Raw genomic sequence first — 24119 nt, 5'->3', positions numbered from 1 at the left:
ATACACAGACAGTTGACCAGCATTCCCACTCTGACACTTTCTAGTTACGTAACCTGAGACAAACTATACAATCTTTCTCTGAGTTTTTGTGTCTTTACTAGTCAAATATCTAATCTTTTGGAGTGGTTTCAGCTTTAGTGATCGTTATATGAAATGGCTACCACATATGGTAGCCATGATGGCAGTTATTATTACCACTGCCCTATTTTAGGCCTCTGTCTTCTCTTAAAATACAATACCTGGTATATAAAATGCACTTAACAAATATCCATTGAAAGAACAAATGACTTCAGATATGTACATTGCAGTTAGAAACTGGAACTAGTTCTGCCTAACATAATCAGTTCCCCCAAAGAATTCTCAAAAAAGGTACCTGTTGGGTTATGCTTCATAATAAACAGAAATGGATGATTTGCTACAAATTGGTTTTGAGCCAGACTCATGATCACAGGGATGTGTATACCTATAAAATAGAGACAACAGTTATTTAGATACTTGCATTAAAAGATCAGTAAAGAAAGTATATTCATAATACATTTTGTAGATAGGAAAAGTAATCTTGCGTAAGGAGTTAACATGTGGAAAATAACCATTTTCTACATACAGAGGAATTTGCAATAAATTTAAAACCAAAGTACTGAAGAATAAATATTAGGTCACTCACAGAATAATTCTAACTTTATATTTATGCTCAGTGAAGAAGAAAGCCAGATACCAGATTCAATTTAGTGAAAGCAGTTGAAAAAATTTATCTTTTAAACAGTAATTTTCTGTTCACTTTTTATTTGCATTATAGGATTTATTTCTACAATGTTTGTAATTCCTAATTCCTATTTAGGTATGTTTGCACTTTGTTTTTATACTTCGGGTTTGTGGTAATCACATCTGAGCTCAAATTATTTTTTTTTTTACTTACTCTTTCAAAATTATTCTGTGAGCTCAGAGTTTTTAGGATTTGGCAGTGAATGTGTGTGAGATCTTTATTATGAGATTTGAAGCAGAAATTTGCTGCCTTAAAAATTACTTTCTGTGATAATTGATATTATGCTGCTCCATTATATCATTTGTCAATATTTAGAATGGGAAAATATAAAAGTTACATATTTTCCTATCTAGATTAAATGTTTTATGCCTAATTCAGATACTGTCTTTACCAATAATATAATTACTTTGTACTGTTATTTTCAGATCCCAGGAAAAATAAAATCACTACATATCATTAGAATTGTAAAACAGTCAAATATAATCTTAGTATGATAACATGATTGGCACTCTCCTATCCAGAATATCAAGGGTATGCTACCCAAATAACCAGTGAATATAGGCTCATGTATGAATTATTAGGATGCAGCTGGAAACCATCATTCTCAGAAAACTATCGCAAGAACAGAAAACCAAACACCTTATGTTCTCACTCATAGGTGGGAACTGAGCAATGAGATCACTTGGACTCCGGAAGGGAAACATCACACACCAGGGCCTATCATGGGGAGGGGGGAGGAGGGAGGGATTGCATTGGGAGTTATACCTGATGTAAATGACTAGTTGATGGGTGCTGACAAGTTGATGGGTGCAGCACACCAACATGGCACAAGTATACATATGTAACAAACCTGCACGTTATGCACATGTACCCTAGAACTTAAAGTATAATAATAATAATAATAATAATAAAAGATAAATCCAAAAGCAAGGTCAGTTTTACTCCCATTCCCATTCACAGTGAATACTTGGACTTTTTCTGCTTTTGAGCAGTCCCTGAGTGGATTTCTGAAAGTCAAAATATCCAGGCTGACAATTCTGAGGAGTTTTACTATTGATTCATCTGTTTTCTCTTAGTGATTGTTACAGAATCCTAGAAAAGTTTAGACTTAAAATGAGAGACAGTGGGCAATAACATAAAGAGCTCCGAACTTAAAGTCAGGGAACATGAGTTGTGTTCAAATGCTGCTGTCAATCAATAGTATGACTTCAGGTAAGCCACTTTACATTGCTGGGACTGTTTCCTCACCAATATAATGAGATCAAACAAAAATCTATGAGGACTTTCTCAGTACTGTTTGAAAGCAGCTGGAAAATTTGTCTACATGATCCAGCAATTTCATCCAAATAGAACCTTTTGACTTCTCCAAAGATTAATATAGCTCATCCCCTACAATTCAAGTTCCTTGAGCATAGCAATGCAAAATCTTTCAGATGACAAAATCATAATGGAGTCCAGTGTGTTTCATCCAGATGTCAAAATCCATTGGCCCAATGCAGCATTGCAAATTAATCAAGAAATTAATAAATGAATATCAATTTTTATATATCAGTAAGACATTTTAAATGATAAATAGCTTTTAAATATTGATTAAAATCCAAAGAGTATGAGGAATTAAAATAGACTTATGAGGAATTCATTAAAGTTGCTTGTCCATTTCTAATTGATTTTAGGGCTTTTTTCTAATTATTTTTCAAGCATTATTTACATGCAGCACAGATGCTATTTAAAATGTCATTTGTTCAAGGAAATATGGCCTAGAAGAGTGGTTCTCAAACTAGAATGTACATGCAAATTTCCTAGTGATCTTGCAAAATGCAGATTCTGATTCAGTCGGTCTAGGTTTTGGACCTGAGATTTTACATTTCTAACAAGCTCCCAAGTGGTGCTGTTGTTGGTCTATGCACCACATTTGTAATAAAAAGGGCAAGCTGCAAACCACTATGGAGCACTGGTTCTTCAATGCACATTGGTATCGCTTAGGAAAACCTAAGAAAATATTGGAGTCTGGATTTCACTTCCAGAAATACCGATTTAATTATTTTGGGGTGTAGACTGGGCATAGGAGTTTTTAAAGCTTCCCAGGTGATTTTTATGTGCAGGTTAAGTTTGAGAGCCACTGCCACAGAAACAATAGCAAGAATCAAATTAGCAAAGTGGGGACTAACTTGGTGTAGTGAAAGAATGAAATAAAATACAATTATGTAAGGGTGAGCGTTCCTAAAAAATAATGATTTTATATTTGAACTCCAAAATTTTCTCCACAGGTCCTATCTGCTAATTTGCAGGTAATCCAATTCACAAGTGAGCAAATATCAGTAGACAAGCCTCAACTCCTACCCTTTCCCTTCCTTTTTGTATCATGCTGTGACTGAAGAGAAATATGAACAGTGTATACAACCATTTCCTTTTTTTCCTCCTGAAGTGTATTAGATAGTAGAAGAAAAAGATTACAATACTTCAAAAGGGTCAGCACAGTAATGTTCATCCTCTCCCCATCTTTCCTTCTAGCTTGGCCAGAAATCATTGACCCTACCAGTTGATGTTGCAGCTTCACTGCCATCTTCATTTATCTCAAAGAAAACTTTCTGCATGACTTGGGAAACATACACTTCAGATGAATCTGGTTAAAAAAAAATACACAAAAGTGTATTTAAGAGTTAAAATCAAAGCCATTACCTATTAGGTCCCAGATTAATTGCTTTTTTTGGAGATGGAGTCTTGCTCTGTCACCCAGGTTGAAGTGCAGTGGCACGATCTCAGTTCACTGCAACCTCTGCCTCCCAGATTCAAACCATTCTACCATCTCAGCCTCCCAAGCAGCTGGGATTATAGGCGCCTGCCACCACACCCACACTCGGTTAATTTTTGTATTTTTAGTAGAGATGGGGTTTTGGCATGTTGGCCAGGCTGGTCTCGAACTCCTGACTTCAGGTGATCTGCCCGCCTTGGCCTCACAAATTTCTGGGATTACAGGCATGAGCCACCACGCCCAGCATCATTACATTTTCAAATGATCAAAGGCAAGGAAACAAATAAATGAACTTTTTCCTATTTAGTCAATTTGCTACAGATAAAGGTGATTTAGACTTAGCTCTTCCAGACATGACATATATACACAGAGAGAGAGAGAGATCAAGTTTTTCTGTGATATAAAAGGTAAATGATGTAAGCCTCAAATCATGTATCCAACTAAGTGAAATATTTGAAGGGACAGAGAGCTTTTCCTCCCTTAGCCATTGTCTATAGACAGAATGAAAGAGGCTTTCCAGATTTGAATTAATCTCACCCCATATATTTAACCTCAAAGCCAAAGTGCCTTTTATATTCTGTATTTAGTTTTGATCTTAGTTTAAAATAAAATGTACTAACTTCAAATCTGGAGAAGCTATGAAATTCTAAGGAACTTCTGTGTCACCTGTTACAAAATCACTTCAGAGATACACTTCAAAACCTGTTAAAATTTTCAGCATAAGAGCGTGTCTTATAACGTTTTGTTCTGGTGTGGATACAAGCTGAGAATGAATGCTCCTTTTTATCCCCTTGGTGGAACCGATGTGTAGGTGAAGCACTTCTGGTAGAGTGACTTGCAAGTATAATCTCCTCAAGAAGGAAGAAGTGAAACTGGGAGCCCAGAAGGCATGTCAAGCTTGCCTTGCAAGACAAGATAGATCTAACAATGTTCCTCAGAGGACAAAGGAAGCGTGCTCTAGAAAACTGCCTGGCTCATAATTGGCTTGCTATAAATATTTGTCATATATAAGCCAATAATAAATAAGTCAATGCATCTGAGTATGTCTAGTGATAGAAACCTGCAAAGTGGAGAGAGATGGGCATCTACTCTATTAGTGTGAATTAACTGAAATGCAAGAGAATGTTCTCTCAAGGTCCCGCATATAAGCACCTTCTTCTCCCAGGATTGCCTGGAATAAGACAAATAAACACAGAGGGAATGACCTAGTGACCCACACCAAGAATAAAGACCACAAAGCAGCTTAGGAAGGAGTAAAGAATTTCACCCAGTTTAGCAATGGCACGAGCCCAAATGACTCCCTGGCTATTAGACTAAACCATTTAGTCTCCTTTGTTCCATCTCACTGCAGACAAAACCCAGTCTTAGGAAAAGAACAGGCCCTGAAATATGATAGGTTAGAAGAACGTGAACTCTATAAACTCATTCATTGTACCTTCATAATAATTATTTCTTTTAATTTTTAAATGAAAATTCTAAGTACATTGTTATTAAATTAAGAGAACAAGAAAACAATATATTTGCTAGATGTGCAAGTAATATTAATGTGATACTTTTCCCACTTGCTGTTTCGTATTTAACTATGTGCCAAATGTTAAAGTAGATGATTTACATACATTCTTTTATTTATTTCCCCAGTCCCTATATTGTCTCACTTAACAGATTAGAATGCTTACACTCAGAAAGGTTAAATATTTTACTACAGGTTACACACGGAGTAGTAACTGAGTGAAAAGTCAAATATTTTTCTCAAAGTTTCCAAAGTAACTCTATATAATCATTTCATTCAAAACTTGTGAACTATATAAATATAAGGTAGTGTCCCTTTCACACAGATGGCCCATAAGACTAGTATTGGGCTGTTTCATAGTAACCTTTAGTGAGTGTTTATTGTACAAATGATAAGTAGAGATAGCAGAGAATTTACTGTGCTCCTAGATACCAGTAGAGGTATCAGCATTGGCTATGACTATTCTATTCTAGGCAATAAGACAGAACCAAAATGGTTAAAACAGCTCAAATAAGTAACTCAAGAGGGAAAGAACAGAAAATGCTGGACATTTATTCTTTTCTGCACTGGGTTATTTTCTTGAATAAAGTCTTTTATGAAACATTTTGGAAGTATTTTCTTTAAAAATCTGCTTGTAACAGGAGATTTTTTAGAAGTCACAAATTGCTGGGAATTTGCAGAACAAGTGGCTATTTGAAGTGTCTGAGGCAAATTGAGTGATCTCCCTATGGCTGGAAAGAAGTTTAAGAAAAGGAAGTGCATGAAAAATAGTTTGGATTATTGAAGGTTGAAGAGGTGGTTGTGTCTCAGGGCACACAGAGCATCCTGTTGCAGTATTTAATGTTGACCATCTCATACCTAGTGCAGATAATATTGTCAGAGAAGTCAGATCTATCTGTCAGTGTGAGAATGAGTAGCCACATCATGTGTGAAGGTGATAATGAACATTTTGATATTTGTGACCTCATTCACCTCCTCCATCAGGAAAGTTTTTCATTCTACTCATTTGCCCACACAATTGATGAATGATGACTAAATTAACAACATGTTTCCAAAGCCCAGATAGCTATATAGAAATAGATACATAAAACATTTCTGCAATATTTCATGTTATGGTTTACAACCTCATCAGACAGACAAGCTTAGGCCCCTTTTTATAGAACAGAAGACTGAATTTAAAAGAGGGTAAGTAACTTGGGACAAATTGCCTCTCTTCATCCATTTTTTTTTTTAGCTAGTTATTTTTGAACTACTGAGTACCACTGAAACTCGAAGAGTTCATAGACTGTGTTGGCTTTGTTGTGCAAGTGAATGTGTTAACCATGCAGGATTCCCCCAGTGCAAGTGAGCATAAAAGCTCCATCTTCTCAGGTTTGTTGTCAGCCCAAAAGACACCGTTGCTAAATCTGCAAACTGTAGCGTTACAATTTCTTGATTGCGCTCATCATCCAGCAGCTTATGGATGACTATTGCATATGTTCTCATATTAGTGAATTAACATTTGCAAATTGGTTTCTAAGAGTTGTATTAGCTCTGCTTAGATGAGAGACTCAAAGTTGTAATTCCCATTATTCAGATGAGGAAATCCAAACAGGGCAGAAATAAAAACCCATATAATACTTTTATGTAGTTTTATTAGAAGTATAGCCAGAGTGCTTATCTAACATTCCAAAATGCTTTTTGACTTTCATTAAGAAAAGCTACTTAAACATAAAATACTTGTTTACAGATAGCTCAACATGACTATGACATTTATTCACTGTGTGTATATTTATCAGAGCTGAATGCTCTTTCAGTTTTAAGCTCAGTTAGTTAATGTAGTCTTAACAAAACAAATTAACATGATAATATAAGAATTATTTATCATACTACCTGTTATTCCAGAAAGGTCGCAGCCACCACTAAATATCTCGGTTATGTTCAAAGAATATAAAACATCTTTGAAGTCTACTTTTTGTTCTACTTTAAATCTGTTATTTAAAAGAAAAGAAAAGAAAAGTCTTGAAACACTGCACATTTTGCTATCAATTTTTTTAATAGATGTCTTGGAGGATAATATATTGTAAAATCTTTTGTTTGTATTATCTGTTACATTTTCTTACATCTCACACCATTTTCCCCAGCTCCAACAATCAGTTCTGGGTTGCCAATAACTTGCTTCCCAGATAAATGGTTGGAGGAAAGAGAGAACAGAAATTGCATTTTTTTGAAGTAACAATTACCCAACAAAACTAGGTGAGAATTCTAAGTTCTATCTAAGGTCTCAATTGCTTGGTTCCTTTCTAACAAGTCTAAAATTTCCGTCTTAGGTATTCAAGATTTTCACACCATCAAAGATGGTTCCTGGCAGATGTCCATGACATGATGAGCAGGGAACAGGAATCTACAGTCCTTGGAGAAGATTGCTAGCTATTAAGCAATAGAGAAATATTTATAACCTATCATTCATCTCGCCCATTGTCACAGTCAATGAGATGTTCTTCAGTTTATGGACAGGCATAATATCTTCAGAATAGGTCCTGTAAAAGGATAAAGGAAGGGGAACCAGATTTCTGTCAAAGGAAATAAAAGACAAAAATTACAGGAGAGGAAAAAAAAAAAGCAGCTAGCCAGTGCTTCCAACGCCGAACCATAAGTTAGGAGGCTAGTGTCTGGCTCACCTGTCTGTGCCTTAATTTGCCTCACCTGTGAAAAGGGAACTTAACCAGATAATCCCAAAAGATTTTCTCAGCCACTGATCTTCTACGATTCCAAATCAAAAGCAATCACTGAACCTCACTTTCCCATTTAAATAAAAGTGGGTGGGGGGCAGGGGGAAGCTAGTACTTATTGACTTCATAGGTGCTTAAAGCATTAATTTGCATTTTAAATACAGATTGGAAACTTGGTTTATGAAAGAAAAGACATGTGGAATAATCTTAAACAGGGAGCTATATATATTTCCAACATCAGCAAAATTCCAGGCAATTTCTACTGAGGAGCTTTGTCTATGCCCTCTGGGCATTGGCCCCTGTGCTCTCGTTAGAAGCATACACTAGTGCTCAAGGATATGTGTTCATTCAGTAGGAGGCCCATATCTGGAGCTAGAAATTAGGTGGGGCGATCAGTCTAACTAGATCATTGTTTGAACTGGCAAATACTGAATGAGCTTCTTAATTATAATTCTCCAAAGCAATGAACATGGTGTGGCAGAACTCTACTGGGACTAAATTATTTCTTGGCAAAACAATATGTTTTTTTGGAAGATGGTAACTTATTCAGAACCCTATCTACCTGGGAATGGACACAACACGCACATTAAAATCAGCTGATAATGAAAATAGCTCATTCTACGCCCACTGCTTTCAACTTCTTCCTTGTAACTTCCTACTAAGAAAGATAATATGCAGCATGATGGTTTGGGAGATTTGCTTTTTTCCTGTTTTTATTACCACAGTCTTCAAACTGAATGGAGTATGGACTTTTAAAGGGTGGAGAATATATGTTCTAATCTACCTATAAATGGGCTGTAATAGTCCAATAATTTTAGGATAACGACAAGAATACCGCAAGACTTATTACAACTTCTAATAATGCCTAATTATCACTGGAGAGTCATTTAAGTAACAGTTCTGCTCATAATATAGTCCGATGAAACCTACAGCAATAGAAACACATTCAGCCATCTAATGAAAGTAAAATCTACAGCCAATTCCTAATTATCCTTAATTATTGGAGCCATGAATAGTCAGGTGTGAAGAAGCACTGCCATGTGTTAGGTACTTAATATAAATTACAGTTTTAATCTTTACAAAATCTAAGGAAGTTGGCATTATTATTTCCATTAATGTATAAGAAAATAGAAGCCTGAGGAGGTTAATTTCCAGGCTGAAGGTTAAGGTAGGTTCCAGAGGTATGATTTAAACTCAGGTCTGTTTGAAGTCAAAGCTAATGTGCTAACTGCCACTACCTTATAATCAAAATATAATTCAACACCATCATATTGGTCAATATATATAACGTCCGTCTTCCAAAGTTTATGAGTCTTCATATTTCTCCCAGTTGTGGTTCATTTTCTCTTTTCCTTAATCCTCCTCTAAAATTGTCAAAAGAACAGCAGGCAAAGGTAAAAGAATGAGCAGCAAAATGCTAGATAAACAATTAGCAATTAAATCATGAATGGAATTTTTAGCAAATACAAATAATATCTATTTGTTTAAAAGACAGTAATTCACTCCCAAATGTAACCATTGTGCTGAAACAGATCTCATATAGATAAAAGCTGCAGAAAATGAAAACAATCCCAATTTTGTTTTAAGAATGACCTACTTCTGGCCTCCAGGCCCTGCTGGGGAATGGTATTGGCCTTTCCTTTCCCCTTATCCCCAGAGTTCTTGTTTAATGAAAGAAAGCCTTGGATCAATTTCCCTCTGGGTTTGTGTCCTTATTATCTGAAATCCCAGCTTTGGTACAGTGGCTTGAGTCATTCTTGGTGTATTAGACTATTCTCATACTGCTATAAAGAAATACCTGAAACTGAGTAATTTATAAAGAAAAGAGGTTTCATTGGGTCACAGTTCCAAAGGCTGTACAGGGAGCATGATGCTGGCATTTGTTGGTTACCAGGGAGGTATCAGGAAACTTACAATCATGGCTGAAGGCAAAAAGGAACAGGCATGTCTTACACGACTGGAATAGGAGGAAGAGAAACAGGGGGGCAGGGACTATACGCTTTTAAACAACCAGATCTCGTGAGAACTCTACTAGCATGAACACAGCACTGAAGGGGGAAATTTGTCCCCAAGATCCCATCACCTTCCACCAGGCCCCATCTTCAACAGTGGGGGTTGCAATTTGACATGAGATTTGGCAGGAACATAAATCCAAACCATATCACTTGCACTGTTCAGAGCTGAAATCAACCAAACCAAATCTTAGGGTTACTCATGAGAAGAAAAATACAACACAATCTTTGACAATGGTGGCCCTAGATGGTTATGTGAGTACACAGTAAATTCCGGTCACTTTCCGTGTGTGTAAAATAATTAAAATAATCTATTAACCTCACAGACTGAATTTAAAATACTTTCTGTCACATATGAAACATCTGGATGCATAATGTATGCCTAGTATTCCCATTTTTATCCATGTCCAATAGGTCAAAGTAAATGAACATTTTGTAATCACTACTGCAGCTGGTCACAACGTATCTATTCTCATATCCAGTCTCATTTTCCTTGCCTTCCTCCCACCCACACACAATTTACATTCACCCACTTATAGATCCAACGCTAGTCAAGCCTAGAATTAATTTCTAACCAGAAAAAGATGACCCTTTATGTCCTGTGGTAAGTGTTACATGTTTTGAAAAGTCTCCTTGGTACGGCTACTCCAGATCTCTCATCCTACTGCTCATTCTATCACTGACTGCTTGTTCTGTTCTGTGCTCCCTCTCATGCTTGCCCTATAGTCACCTGTTTTCAGATGCCTGGCTGACCTCTTCTAGTATTGGCTCAGCCATTAATTAGCTGTGTGACCACAGGCATGGTATTTGCCTGTCTCCATCTTGTCTGTAACCTGAACATAAAACTAGATCTTCATCAAATTGATTGAGGAATTAAATGAGATATGATGGGGGGTCACCTATTACAATGTTGGCATTATAATATATGGCCACTGTTAGAATTAAATGAGTAATAATACAAATAATATTTAGCTAATATTCAGTACTAAAAATTGTATACACATTATCTCATGGAGTCCTCACAACAGTAAGAGGCATGTATTATCATTACTGCATTTAATAGAATAGAAAAATCTTAGAGAAAAGTAATTTGCTTAAAGTTATATAGTAAGAAAGTGGCAGGGCTCTGGGTTTTCAATATTATTTTCAGTAATCTGATTTCAACAATTGACAAAAGATACTGTGAGGTGCCACATCAGTCAATATTTTTAAAGAATGATACGTCTCAGAAAGACTATGGCTATTATTAAGATAATACTATACTTTTGAATAGAACTGTAGTGCTTAACAAGTTTAAAGGCCTAGACTTCCAAAAATTTAGTGAGAACTATAAAGCCTCTCCCAAGGAAAATACATACCTAACCTTACATGCATAAACTTGCAAATAATTTCAGGGTTTCAAGGACCCTTGGAAGTATATCCTAGACCTCTCTAGAAGTCCATGGTGCCCCGATAAGGACTACTACAAAAAAGCAAGAATTCACAGCCCTCTTGTTTTCTAGTAAGTTGAGCCTGAAACCCCCCAAAAACCTATTTCTTCTTAACCCATTACTAGTTAGTCACACATTCCAATAACTTCACCAGTTCCTTACTATTCCCAGTGAAGCTGCTCCCTTTAAACACTCTTTACTTAATGTCTGAATTGTTGCAGTGGTTTTTAAACTGATATTTTAGGCATTAGTCTTTCCCTCTTTATCAAATCCGGGATATTACCACTAGATCAGTTTAAAGCAACAAATGTTCATTGAATAGCTACTATTTTTTATATACATGCTTTTTGCTGCAGTCACAGAGAGAAAACATGCACAGCTCTTCACCTCAAGTAGCTTATGGGTCAGAGGGGAAGACAAACAATTCATTTTAATGCAATTGCTATGCAGAAATAAACACAAGGTACTAGGAGAACTTTTCCCAGGGGGAGAAGGGAAGATGCTTGTATGATATTGCATGGAGAGATCAGAAAGCCTTTCTAAAACTCATACTTAATTTTAAGGACAAATAAAAGTTATACAGAAAAATAGGGACCATAGGCAGGGGTGGGGGGTAAATGAGGAGCAGGGAAATTTTTCAGACATGTTATCCAGGGTGAACAATTCTGACTACTACATATACCTTTTTAAAACACTGACTTAATCATTTCATTGCCTTACTTGGACATAGTCAATAATTCTTCATTGCATATAGGATTTATTCCTCAACTCTTTTAAAACCCAACTCAAGTCCTTCTTTCACGAAGCCTTTGTTTACAATTCCAGTTTCCTGTGCACTCTCCCTTTTTGTGAACCTTCTAATGCTTACTGATTATACCATTCTTTTAGTACTTACTGTACATTGCTGTGTAGTGAATTTTTTTTTTTTTTTTTTTTTTTTTTTTTTTTTTTTTTGAGGCGGAGTCTTGCTCGGTCGCCCTGGCTGGAGTGCAGTGGCATGATCTCGGCTCACTGCAAGCTCCGCCTCCCGGGTTCACGCCATTCTCCTGCCTCAGCCTCCGGAGTAGCTGGGACTACAGGCGCCCGCCACCAGGCCCGGCTAATTTTTTGTTTTTTTGTTTTTTTTCTTTTTTTAGTAGAGATGGGGTTTCACCATGTTAGCCAGGATGGTCTCCATCTCCTGACCTCGTGATCCACCCGCCTCGGCCTCCCAAAGTGCTGGGATTACAGGCGTGAGCCACCGCGCCCGGTCGTCTTAGTGAATTTCTTGCACAAATCTAGTACTATTCCATTTTATCAATAGGTGGTAACCATCTTATCAGTAGAAAACCTAATGCTTTACATCTGTCCCAGCCTCTTGCCCACAGTAGAATCCCAATCAACGTTTTTGAACAGGAAATACACTTTAATAATTATCAAACTAATAAGGCTGTGACAAATTAATAAGGCTGTGACCCAACAGAAATGAGAGCTAATCCTTCCCTGTCAATACTCATTGAATGGCAATCAATTTATCTTCTCAGTGTCTCAGTTTTCTTATCTGTGAAGTGGGAGAATAACCAAGTCAGATGATAAAAGTCACAACATTTACTATTAAAATATAAATGCTAACACTTCACAAAGTTAAAAGTTACATGTTCATTTACCTTATATGTATTAAACTATCATTTTTGCCCATACACACAATTTTTAAACTATATTTTCCGAATGTTTCTTCTACAGAGAGAATCTGGCATATAGCAATTATGTTTTAGACTCTTCAACCAAAGGAAGCTTTATTACTAAAATTTTTAAAGGATCTCATACTACATTTAGACAAAGTAATATAATTATTTTAGCTGACATTCAATTGCAGGATGATGTCCAAAATTATATATCTAGTATATTACAGATAATAAATAATGGAAAGCACTCGAGTGTTTTTAGATGATATCTTATTGGCCTCAATTCTAACCTAGTTATACACAATAGAGGGGAAGGGGAAGTATTTCTTAAGCAGTAACTATAAATAGTCATTCACATGCTCCTTTCTACTGTAGCTTAAACATAAGCATTCTTATGGTTTTGTTTGTTTGTTTGTTTGTTTTTTGGCATGTACTAAACTTTGCTACCAAAGAGCTATTTTGTTTTACAACAATATAGATTTTATTACAGTTGATGTTACAGGATGAATTGTGCATACCCCCTTTCCCAAATTCATGTGTTGAAGCCCTAACCTCCAGTATCTTTAAATGTCCCTTTATTTGGAAATAGGAATGGGCCTTAATCCAATATGATTGGTGTCCTTATAAGATATGAGAATACCACACAAAGACAGATGGCTACATGACAACAGAAGAAATAATTGGAGTGATTTATCTATAAGTAGAGGAACACCAAGGACTTCCAGTCACTACCAGAAGGTAGGAAGAGGCAAGGAAGGATTATCCTAATAGTCTCAGTGAGAGTCTGTTGTGCTGACACCTTGATTTTGACATTTAGCCTCTAGACTGTGAGAGAATAAATTTTTGTTGTTCTAAGCCACCTACTCTGTTGTGTTGTGCTGTTATAGCAGCTCTAGAAATTAATGAAGTTGATTAAGCTGTTCCAATTTTATCAGAATATTTAGTTATCAGTTTGAAAGCCATTACACCTTTTTCAGAGGTAAAGGAACCACAGTATTCAGTAATAAAATATAAATCTGCCAGTCTACCCCAAACATTTATTGAGCCTACATTGTTTTGTCTCTTCTCTACCAAACACATATTTTAAACAGGTATTTGTCTGTTGTGAGGAAATTATTCCTTTTGGGAGAAATGTATTTCAGAATTTTTAATCCATGATTTTGGTGCTCAGGAAACTTAATTCATAAACATGTTCTGATAAGTTAAAATTGTTAATGAACTAAATACATATGCAAATTGTTCCTTTAACAAATCAGAAGACATTAGTTTAGTAAAAAATGAATGTATTTTACATGTAATTCTGTATTAATGTGATTAAACAATAACAAATTTCTGTCCTCTGAATTTAGAAAAAAGTCTCACTTTTCCTTCTTTAGAGAGAAGTTTTGAAGTAAATGTCTAATGTCCTATTTTTCATGATGCCATACGTATGGAAAGGAGGGAAAGCTTCATTCAGGGTCCTCAAATAGAATAAATTAGAGTGACTGGAAAGTTGAATTCTGGTTTTGAAGATATTTAAAATTAAATAAAGAGAAATAATATAGAATTTCTTTCCTTGAAAGTATTTGTGTACTTCAACTCAATAATACTCATTTAGCACATACTACATACCATGAAGCATGCTAGGAACAACAGAAACTAAAATGAACAAGACCTAACCCGCTGTCCCAGAAATCACATTTTAATAGGACAGATAGGAATGTGAGCAAGAAATAAAGATGCCATGTAACAAGTGCTATGATGTAAATTTTCCTGAAATGTTCTAGAAATATAGGTAAGGAATGGTTCACTCTAACTAGGCATGTTTGAGTATATTTACATGGAAACAATAACTTCAAGGGAAACCGTGGAGGATTAATGGGAAGTTATTGGTCAGACACCACAGAGAAGGGCCTGCCACACAGAAGAGAAAGGAGTGGAGTCAGAGAATTCAGAGAAGACATTGTTTCTAGTTTGGTACTGACTAGGCAGTGATCTTCTTAACAAAGAAAGAAATAAAATAAAGCTGTCATTTATTTAGCACCTTCTAGTTGCCAGACTTTGTGCTATGAATAGAAGTATGTAATGAGATACTATAACTGAAACTGCCAAGTTTTTAAGTATCATTGGTGGCTGGAATTTGTATGGAAAAGGGGGATACAACTGCCAACTATTGTTTCTGTTTCTATATAAATGAATATTCAAATTCAGGTTTTAAGGCAAATTGTTCTTTTGTTTGGGGAAAGCAATACAATGGGCTTTTTCGTTTTGCAAGCAGAACCAGTGGGAGGGAGATGGAGTTTGAGATGATGAGGGCACAAGCTATTTTATATGATATGAAAACATTGTTTTCACTGAAATCTCTGCTATAGACTTGTTTGTTTGTTTGTTTGTTTGTTTTGGAGATAGGGTCTTGCTTTGCTGCCCAGGCTGGAGTGCAGTGGCAGGATCACATCTCACTGAAGCCTCAAACTCATGGGCTCAAGCGATCCTCCTGCCTTATCCTCCACAGTAGCTGGGACCACAGGCACACACCATGTCCAACTAATTTTTTGTTGTTTTTTGTTTTTTGCTTTTTTTCATTTTCTAAAGACAGGGTCTTTCTTATTGCTCCTGCTGGTCTTGAACTCCTGGGCTCAAGAGATCCTCCTGCCTTGGCCTCCCAAAGTGCTGGGATTACAGGCATAAGCCACCATACCTGGCAACTATAGATTTTTGTCACAACTGGGAAACTGGCCTTAGAGAGCATGGAAGAAAATCTGGGTCACTTTCTTTTTATACGGGGAAATGTTGGAGGACTCTGACTGCTGAATAGGAGGGAGGTGTAAAGATAACTCTTTTGGGTGAAGGTGGGTGCTAGTACCATTGCAATGGTAGGCTAAATATAACAACAGACAGAAGGAGATTCTTTAGTACAAGAAATAGTCTACACTCAAGGAACTATCATGATTGGTACCTGGTTTTAAATTGCTTTCTATGTTGTAAGCCCCTTTCACTATCACCAAGATTTCAGTAAAATTTGCTTAAACATTGAAGTCGTTCTTCTTGTATTAGTTTGCTAGGGCTGCCATAACAAAGTACCACAAACTGGGTATCTTAAATCACAAATAGATTGTCTCACAGTTGCAGAGGCTAGAGGTCTAAAATCAAGATGTTAGCGGTATTGGATTCTTCAGAAGGCTGCTGTAAGTGAAAAATTTGTTCTATGCCTCTCGTTGATTTGTAGATGACCATTTTTTCCCCTGTGTCTCTCACATCATCTTCCCTCCATGTATATCTCTGTCTAAATTTTCCTTTTTAGATGACACCAGTCATGTTGGATTAGAGCCCGGCCTAATGACTTCACTTTCATTACTCTGTAAATACCTTGTCTCCAAATAAGGCAACATTCTGAGTTACTGGGTGGGGGGATGCAACTCAACCCATAACAGTTGTGCTTGGAAGAATTAAGAGAGAAGTCTGTGTCTACGCAGTGAGAGTAGTTGTATGGGAAGTGTGGAGTGTGGCCGATGCTGAGAATAAGGCCAAAGAGTTCAAAGTTGTCTACACTGTGGGAGTAGTTGTATGGGAAGTGTGGCCCTGGAGTGGAGATGCTCAGAATAAGGTGAAACAGTTCGAAGTTGTCTACACTGTGGCAGCTTGGACAGATTTTTGGACTGTGAAACATTCCTCTAAGGATTCCTAAAAATGCTGTCAAAGGAAATTCTGGTGAAAGCTTGTATTTCTTCTTGTCAATTGAGGTTGGGGCTTATGCATTATTATTTAGACTGAAAAATCTGGCAATAAGTATCATTATCCACATTTTATATTGATAAAACTGCAACTCAAAATGGTCAAGTGACTCTCCTGAGACCCCACTGGTGGTACATGTCACAGACAGTTTTCAAACTCAGTAATTTTGTTTTTGTCTCCAAGAAAGTGATCATTTCAAAGCTAAGAGAAGTAAATTTGAAAATAAACAATTTAATTTCAAAAAATATTATTTCATTATTAAAAGGTAAACAATCTGTCATACACACCATTAAACTCCAGTGTTTGGCACAGTAGGTGCTAAAAAAATTCTTTGAAAAAAAGAATAATGTCAAGTAGAGATATTCAAATGGCTGGGAAATGAAAGAGAAGTTGAGGTTAGAGATTTAGATTTTAAAAACCAGAATAACAGGGGATAAATAATATTTCTCAGAGAGAGTAAGAAGAGGAAAATTCTGAAGATGAAACTCTGATAAAATTTTTGCTTGGGAACAGAAACAAAATAAAAGTAAGTCAAGGAGCAGGGAAATTTTCCAGAAAGAGAGAAAGAACTAAATCAGTAGTGTCCTGGGGACTAAAGGAAGAAAGCTTTTCTAGAAAAAAGGGGATGGTTAATAATACTTTGATCAAGATCCCAGAGTTAGGATGTGAGAAGTAGAGGATACTTCTTTCTCCACAATATCAAAGAAGGTAAAGATTAATAAATATTTACATAAAATTTGAGGTGATTTCTATAAATAAACAGGAGAAAGTTTACCTGATGATAGGTTTTCCTTAGGATATAGGAGACTTTCACACTTGTTGGAAGTAAGAGAAATCAACTTAGAGTAGTAAGTGAAGGAGAGAGGTAATGTCCTGGTATGGTGTGGGTAGGAGCAAAGAAAGTTCTCAAGAGTAAGCAAGGAGTGCTGAGCTCTAGTCTCGGTGAGGCCAGAAGTTACTCCTTTCCAGGTTTTTGCTCCAACAAAATCAACAGTTGCAGTACTTGCAGTAGTTGAAGAACAGGAGCAGCTTTCACTGCAAACCTCCATGTTCAACTGATTCTCCTGCCTCAGCCTCCCAAGTAGCTGGGATTACAGGCACCCGCCACCATGCTCAGCTAATTTTTATATTTTTAGTAAAGACAGAATTTCACCACATTGGCCAGTCTGGTCTCGAACTCCTGACCTCAGATGATCTGCCCGCCTCAGCCTCCCAAAATGCTGGGATTACAGTCATAAGCCATCATGCCTGGGCAGGAGTGGCTTCTTGAGTGTACTCAGAATTGAGGATAATTGAGAAGAGAATTAGGAAAGGGATAAAGACAAGGAGACAAAAACATTAAAAATGTTAATGAGACTATGATTGAAATAACTAATGACTAGATCCTGGCTTAGTGGAAAAGGAAGTAAAAACCAAGAGGTTTAAGAGACCAATGGCCAGAAACAGGGGAGCAGAAAATAATTAGGGATTGATGAGTCTGAAAGAAAATTTAGAAATAAAATGACAGTATATAACCTACTGGACATAAATCTCTTTTTAAAAGCTTGGGTAGAGTGTGAATTGAGTCATTTGGGCACAACTTTCTCTTTGAAGTTTCTCCTGTCCCTTAGACACATGAGGTCAAAAAATTAGTTCATAATTACTGCCTCCTGAGATAACTCTTTGCAATTTCCATTTTGTACTAACTACCTAAAATTGACTATAGGATTCTGTTTATAATTCAATGATTAGAGCACTATCTGTCAAAGTGATATAACATATCTTTCAATTGTATAAAACATACCATTATAATTATTTTTTCTTAATAAGAGATAAATATTAAAAATTCCAATCAGGAAAAAAGAGGAGAAAGATAAATTAGCATAATAAAAGACAATAATTCCTTCTAATCCAAACGTTCTAATTGTAAGACATATACTTATCTTTTTCAGAGAAAACTAAGCCCTTAAATTCAGTTCTTCTCACAGTAAAGCAATGCTAGCACAGGTAAGCCCTGCTTTAGTATCCAAAAGTAGAGTAAAATTTCCAAATGCATTTGTATTTTCATTTGTGTCAATAGACTTTTCAAGTATTTGCTACCTTTCAGCTGACTGCTCAAATTCCTACATAAGTGGAAACGTAAGAACTCGTATAGTAAAATAACATCACCAACCTAGGGAGGCTTATTTCCACTTCCTCTTCTTGCATCTCAGAGAGCCATTTTAGGATTTGTTGAGCAGTAATTAGTTTTTCCACTTCTTCTATATCCATACCTTCTGCAGGAAGTATGGTAATTAAGCTAAATTCATCACCTTTATAAGACAATTCTAAAACTTGGTAGTTCATAGAAGATTCAGAAAAATAACCTGGAATAGACGAAATAAAATATCAAATATACTTGGCAATTCTCAAGACTATGCTTAGGAACTGTGGTTTCTCACATTACCATATTTTGTTCTCAGAAGAGCCTTCATCATTGGAATTTTGACAGTTGAACCATTTTTCTTAGTAAAATTTATCAGCTGTGTGTCCTCTTTTCTGAATTTCTGTTTCCAATCTCCTTTGAAATAAATAGCATTCACCAGGACAAGCCGAGTCAGAGGGCTAAATTCTTCCCCTGAAAACATGTCTTTAATTTTTCCTAGGAAGTGGGTGGAGGAGGAGGTAAGAAGAAATGTGCAATAGTGATTCAGTGGAATCGCTTTGAATAGAATTAAAGCAAAAGTGTCTTTTGCAGATCAGTTTTGGATAGGGCATGTTATCATCTAAATATGGTAAATTTGAGAATAAACAGGATTGCTATTAAATATTTCATGAAGAAACAGGTGCAAATGGAATTTCACTACAAAATTAGAAATATGAGACTGTTTTAGGCAAACTGAGACATACGTAGACTCTCTTCAGTAAGATCATTTGCATCCATTGTATGTCAGACATAAAGAATAAAGATAATTCTTCTTCCATATTTGCTGTTATTATTCTGTCTATTTCAAGGTCTTCTAACATGTCAGTCATCATAAGTAAGTTAATGGTACACCCAAACTTGCCACTCTGACAGCTGCGTCCACTGACCATTGGAAAGGGAAGAGAATGGAGGTTACTAGCATGAATATTTTCCTCCAAATAACCGATCGCCTACTTCTATGTCCAGTGAGTTTTTCCAAGTTATGAGAAATAGGTATGACTGGGTGCCATGGAGCTGTCTAGTGATGTCCTCATTTCCTACAGCTGTGAACATGACTCACCACACTTATCTCACACTTTCAACATATGCTTCCCCATATAAGGCTTCCTATAAGGCATATGTCTTATAACAACAGTTTTCGTAGCTGATTAAATAAAGAAACAAAGTACCATTAATTGAGGGCTTGGTGTATGCTTGTCACTTCACATACATTATTATTAAAATTCCAAAGAATTCTGAAATGTTTTAATAATATCTTCATTTTAAATGGAGCATAGCTTATAACTTTCCAAGATTTCAACTGAGATTTGTATGAATTTAAATTTACTATATCCCTCTGTAGTCAACTATGAAATTTTTGCTAGCTTGCCTTTAAAGTTTAGACTACTATGTTTATGATAGAACTATTAACATTTATTATTAAATATTAACACATTCAACTAAAATGTGTTAATCATTTTCAGTATCTGTGGGAAAGAAGCCATTTGGGATTGACAGATTTAATTTCTACCTAGCCAAAGAGATTATTTCTGCTGTTATACCTGAAAAATCTAGGTTTTAACAAAAATTATTATTAAAATTATTTCATTAAAAAGTCTATAAGCAAGTATCTCTAAAAATAAAATAAAAGAATCAGTATACTTTTCAAAGCAGCTTACAATTTCTTTCCAGTTTTACAATTTAGTATTAATTTAAATAATAATGAAATGAAATAGGATATTTGATTCCTCTGATCCATAGTGCAGTAGGAAAATATTCAGCCATTCTTTACTTTAGGATATTAAAAACCATTAATACAATGGCAAATAATAATTTTACAAAAATGGGAAACTTTACCATCTGTTTTTCTTTCTACCCAGGTACTTATCATCTCTGCACAAGCCTTTGCATCTTGAAAATCCACCAGTTTTATAGCACTCTGAAAAAATTCCTTGTTGCCATGGAGATACTGTTCTTTCACAGTGAATCCTTCTTGAAGGTAGAGGGCATTGGCAAGATTAAATGTAAATTCCTGTTTTTTCTCTGAGATGGCAGAGAAAAATGACTTCAGTACAAAAAATTCTTCCCCTAGAAAATAATTTTAATATATATTGGCATATTGAACAACATAAAAACAACAGATTTTCAGCTTTGCTATCTAAGCATTCTGATTCATATCACCATTTTTTGTACCCTTAGGTATAACTAACGATCCCTTCAAAGTTAATATAAATATTTTAAGGATGTATCTCCTGTAGAATATGCATTTTGTAGAGAAATCATCTTTTACATGGAAAAAAGAATGTCCATGTAAATTTGAAATTTGTCAAAAACAAGAATATGCATTTATAGAAACTGAAGGGAAGTCCCTCTTGATAGTCACATTTAGCTCATTTTTAGTTGTTGAAGTTTATGTTTAGAATCTTATTCTTTGCATAACGTGAGCATGTGATTCCTATGAAAGGGAATGCTAATGAATGCTGATGGGGGTATGACTGTGATGAGCAATCCTTTTCAATATTACTTTTATTTCAGCTGAAGAAAAAGTTGTTCTCTTATAAGCAACTGCACCTGTACAGGTTTTAAAATTTACCAGGCAACCTCTGTAATCATCTCTAGAGATGCGTAAGAATCAGAATTGCCTATTTCTACAATTCATGAATTTATATACTTTGGCTGTCGACATTAACCATAAAAATCTTTAGCCATTTTAACTCTAACCACTAGTCAAAATAAGTCAGTCAGAGTCAACTGAAAGAATCACTTTAGGCCTATTATTTATTTTTGGACTGTTCTGACTGCCGTGTTGTCCGGAAGCTATATATGCCTATGAGAGAAGTCTACCCTGATATTTGGTTCAACAGCTTCCTGTTCATTGCCAAAGTGTACTGACAGTTTCCATTTCCTTCTGGCTTAATCTTAGAACTCAATCATTAAGTCTTGTAACTCTATTTCAAACAGGTTCTTTCAGGGCCTTCATTATATTTTCAGTTAAATACTGCAAATGCCACTTTCATAACCTAGAAGTTGATATATTCAATTAATCTTTATTCAAGAAAACTGGGTATTACTAAGAGGGATTTACTACTAGATTTCTATTGGAAATAAGGAGGATGTGTGTGTGTGTACCTATGCTTGTGTAAATACATTTTTTTAAATCAGAAAGCTAGCATCCCATAGGGCATCTTTGTGCAAATAAAAATAGTTCCCTCTCTGGGGGCTGGGCAGCTCCATGGCCTCTCATCTTGTCCAGCTGGGTAGAGACTACATTTCAGTCCCTACTTGCCTTTTTGGCCTGGCATTCTTACAATCTCACAGGAGGCTTTATGAAGTATATTTCAAACTCCAGGATTCTTTGTTAACTAGTATACAGACACAGGTATAAACAATTTCAGATATAAAAAAACTTGCTTCCATATGATTCGATCTGAAGAATTTCAGTAATTCTTTATAACCCTGGAATTCCTTACATTAGGAAGGGAAGAAAGTTAAGCCATTTTACTATTTATGTAATGATTTCAGATGTAACCATTTATTGCTATTTGAAGCCTGAAACAAATATCTTAATCACTAGGAGGCTACAGAAAAGCCTTTCTGAGTAAAGACATGAGAGCTTTTCCAAAAGAACTAATTAAGGTCCGAAACGAAGTGACAGAATCTGAAACTAATTTTCAGAAATCTGAAATACATGAACATCTTTAAAGAAATAAAAAAAGATAAGGGGAGAAAAAGTAGTTCCAAATCATTTGTCAAAGCAAATAGATTTATGTCATGTACTTAAGGTCTAAGTCTACGTGACAAACAGCTGCCCTTTGATAAATCGTTGAACTCAGAAGTCAATGAAAAAAATGTCACCAAGCAGTACAAGTTTGGAGAAGAATATAACATTATCTGCCCTATAAATTTTATTTGGTTTCTAGATTAATGACATTTTTAGCGCAGATCAAAAAAGAATGTATACATACATATATGTATATATGTATATGTATATGTATATATATGTATATGTATATGTATATGTGTGTGTGTGTATATATATCTCCTAATAAGTAATGAGAACAACTTTATTTCATTTTCTAAAATAGAGCCATGGATAACCCACAGGTCACGGGTGAATGTGGCTCTTGATTTGAGTGTACCAGGCCTCCAGAAGTGTTCTAAAATTCAGTGCACGTTCTCTTCTGCTAGTAAAAGTCTAAAAGCCAATTTTGTGTGCATATGGGAGATCCAAAGATGAAAACAAAGGTAGTCATAGAACTATAGATTATTTCAGCCAAAAGATCCAAATAAATTAACCTCAACTTTTCTTTTTACAGTGAGGAATCTGAGGCCCAGAGAGATTAAGAAGCTTCACAAGTGACATTACTTGTGCCAAATCACAAGGTCATTTAGTTGCAGAACTGGGACAGGAATTCATGTCCCGTTCTCTTTTCAAAACCCTGTGGAAAAAAGAAGCACCTTCAATTTTGCCTTTCATTTGTCATCAGCACTAACAGAGGTAAAGTAAAAGGGAGTATTAACAGATGTTCAGCAAAATGGAGGAGGTAAATTCAGAGCAGATATTTTGACAATGAAGTAAAGAAGAAGAACTGAGGACACTGAGAGTCTTACATAATATATAATAATTCATATTCTTATTAATGTATTAATGAGAATATATTGCTCTTATATTCTTAATTGTCACTGAATTATTTTAGGAATTAGCACTGAGCAAATTATTTAACCTTTCTTTGCCTCAGTTTCCTGAGGTTTATTAGAAGGTTGTTTACCTAACAAACTAACTATAAATATTAAATGAGAGAATATACATTAAGCGCATGAAACACTGGCTGATATGCTATCTATATTTTTGACAGTGCATTACGATTACTTTGATTATCATGTTCACAATTCACACTTGTTAAAACTTCTGTGTTTCTCTATGTGATGTATCCATTTAAAGTCATTTAGTTTCCACAGACTCTAATTTATGTATCTTCACAAATATTGTATTACTTTTTCAAAGCTATAGCATGTGATTTAAACATTTCTGGGAGTGGTATAGTGGGATTTGCTGAAATTAATCAAGACTAAATCTGGAATACATTGAATTCCATATGCACTACTTGCAAAGAAAAATTCTTACAATTCACTTCGCTATCACCAACTTCTTTTCTGTATAAAATTGTCTTTATTTAAAATGAACCAAATAAAATCTTGTAATAGTATTTTCAGGAAAGCAAATTTATAAATACAGCTACTCTGTGATAAGAAAAATATACTGAAATTATAGTTGTAGCAACTAAATTCCCAAATCAAAAATCTATATTTAGAACACAGTGTCTCAGAGTAATCCAAAAGCTGAAAATTCAAACAACTACAGAAACTGAGAGGATGAGATAGCTAAGGAGATGAACAACAACTTTTTTTTTTTTTTTTTTTTT

General features: G+C 35.5%; 1 protein-coding gene and 1 long non-coding RNA gene across 2 annotated transcripts in view; one reads left to right on the top strand and one right to left on the bottom strand.

Moving 5' to 3' along the window:
• Positions 1–24119, bottom strand: part of SERPINI2 (serpin family I member 2) — a 32507-nt gene that overhangs the window by 4062 nt on the left and 4326 nt on the right. Inside the window, exons 3-8 of the mRNA XM_017886715.1 lie at positions 20554–20784; positions 18979–19173; positions 18706–18898; positions 6898–6995; positions 3300–3386; positions 374–463 (exon numbers count right to left, since the gene is read on the bottom strand). Of these exons, the coding sequence (XP_017742204.1) occupies positions 374–463; positions 3300–3386; positions 6898–6995; positions 18706–18898; positions 18979–19173; positions 20554–20784 (894 nt within the window). The remainder of the gene's footprint in view (positions 1–373; positions 464–3299; positions 3387–6897; positions 6996–18705; positions 18899–18978; positions 19174–20553; positions 20785–24119) is intronic.
• The window catches only part of LOC108538546 (uncharacterized), an 8186-nt gene continuing 4676 nt past the window's right edge, over positions 20610–24119 (top strand). Inside the window, exons 1-2 of the long non-coding RNA XR_001888109.1 lie at positions 20610–20695; positions 23013–23194. This is a non-coding gene — a long non-coding RNA (uncharacterized LOC108538546). The remainder of the gene's footprint in view (positions 20696–23012; positions 23195–24119) is intronic.

This window comes from Rhinopithecus bieti, unplaced genomic scaffold (genome assembly GCF_001698545.2).
Source record: "Rhinopithecus bieti isolate Rb0 unplaced genomic scaffold, ASM169854v2 scaffold_15814, whole genome shotgun sequence".
Taxonomy (NCBI): domain Eukaryota; kingdom Metazoa; phylum Chordata; class Mammalia; order Primates; family Cercopithecidae; genus Rhinopithecus; species Rhinopithecus bieti.
The sequence above is the reverse complement of the archived record's forward strand: the minus strand, read 5'-3'. Positions and strand labels throughout refer to the sequence as shown.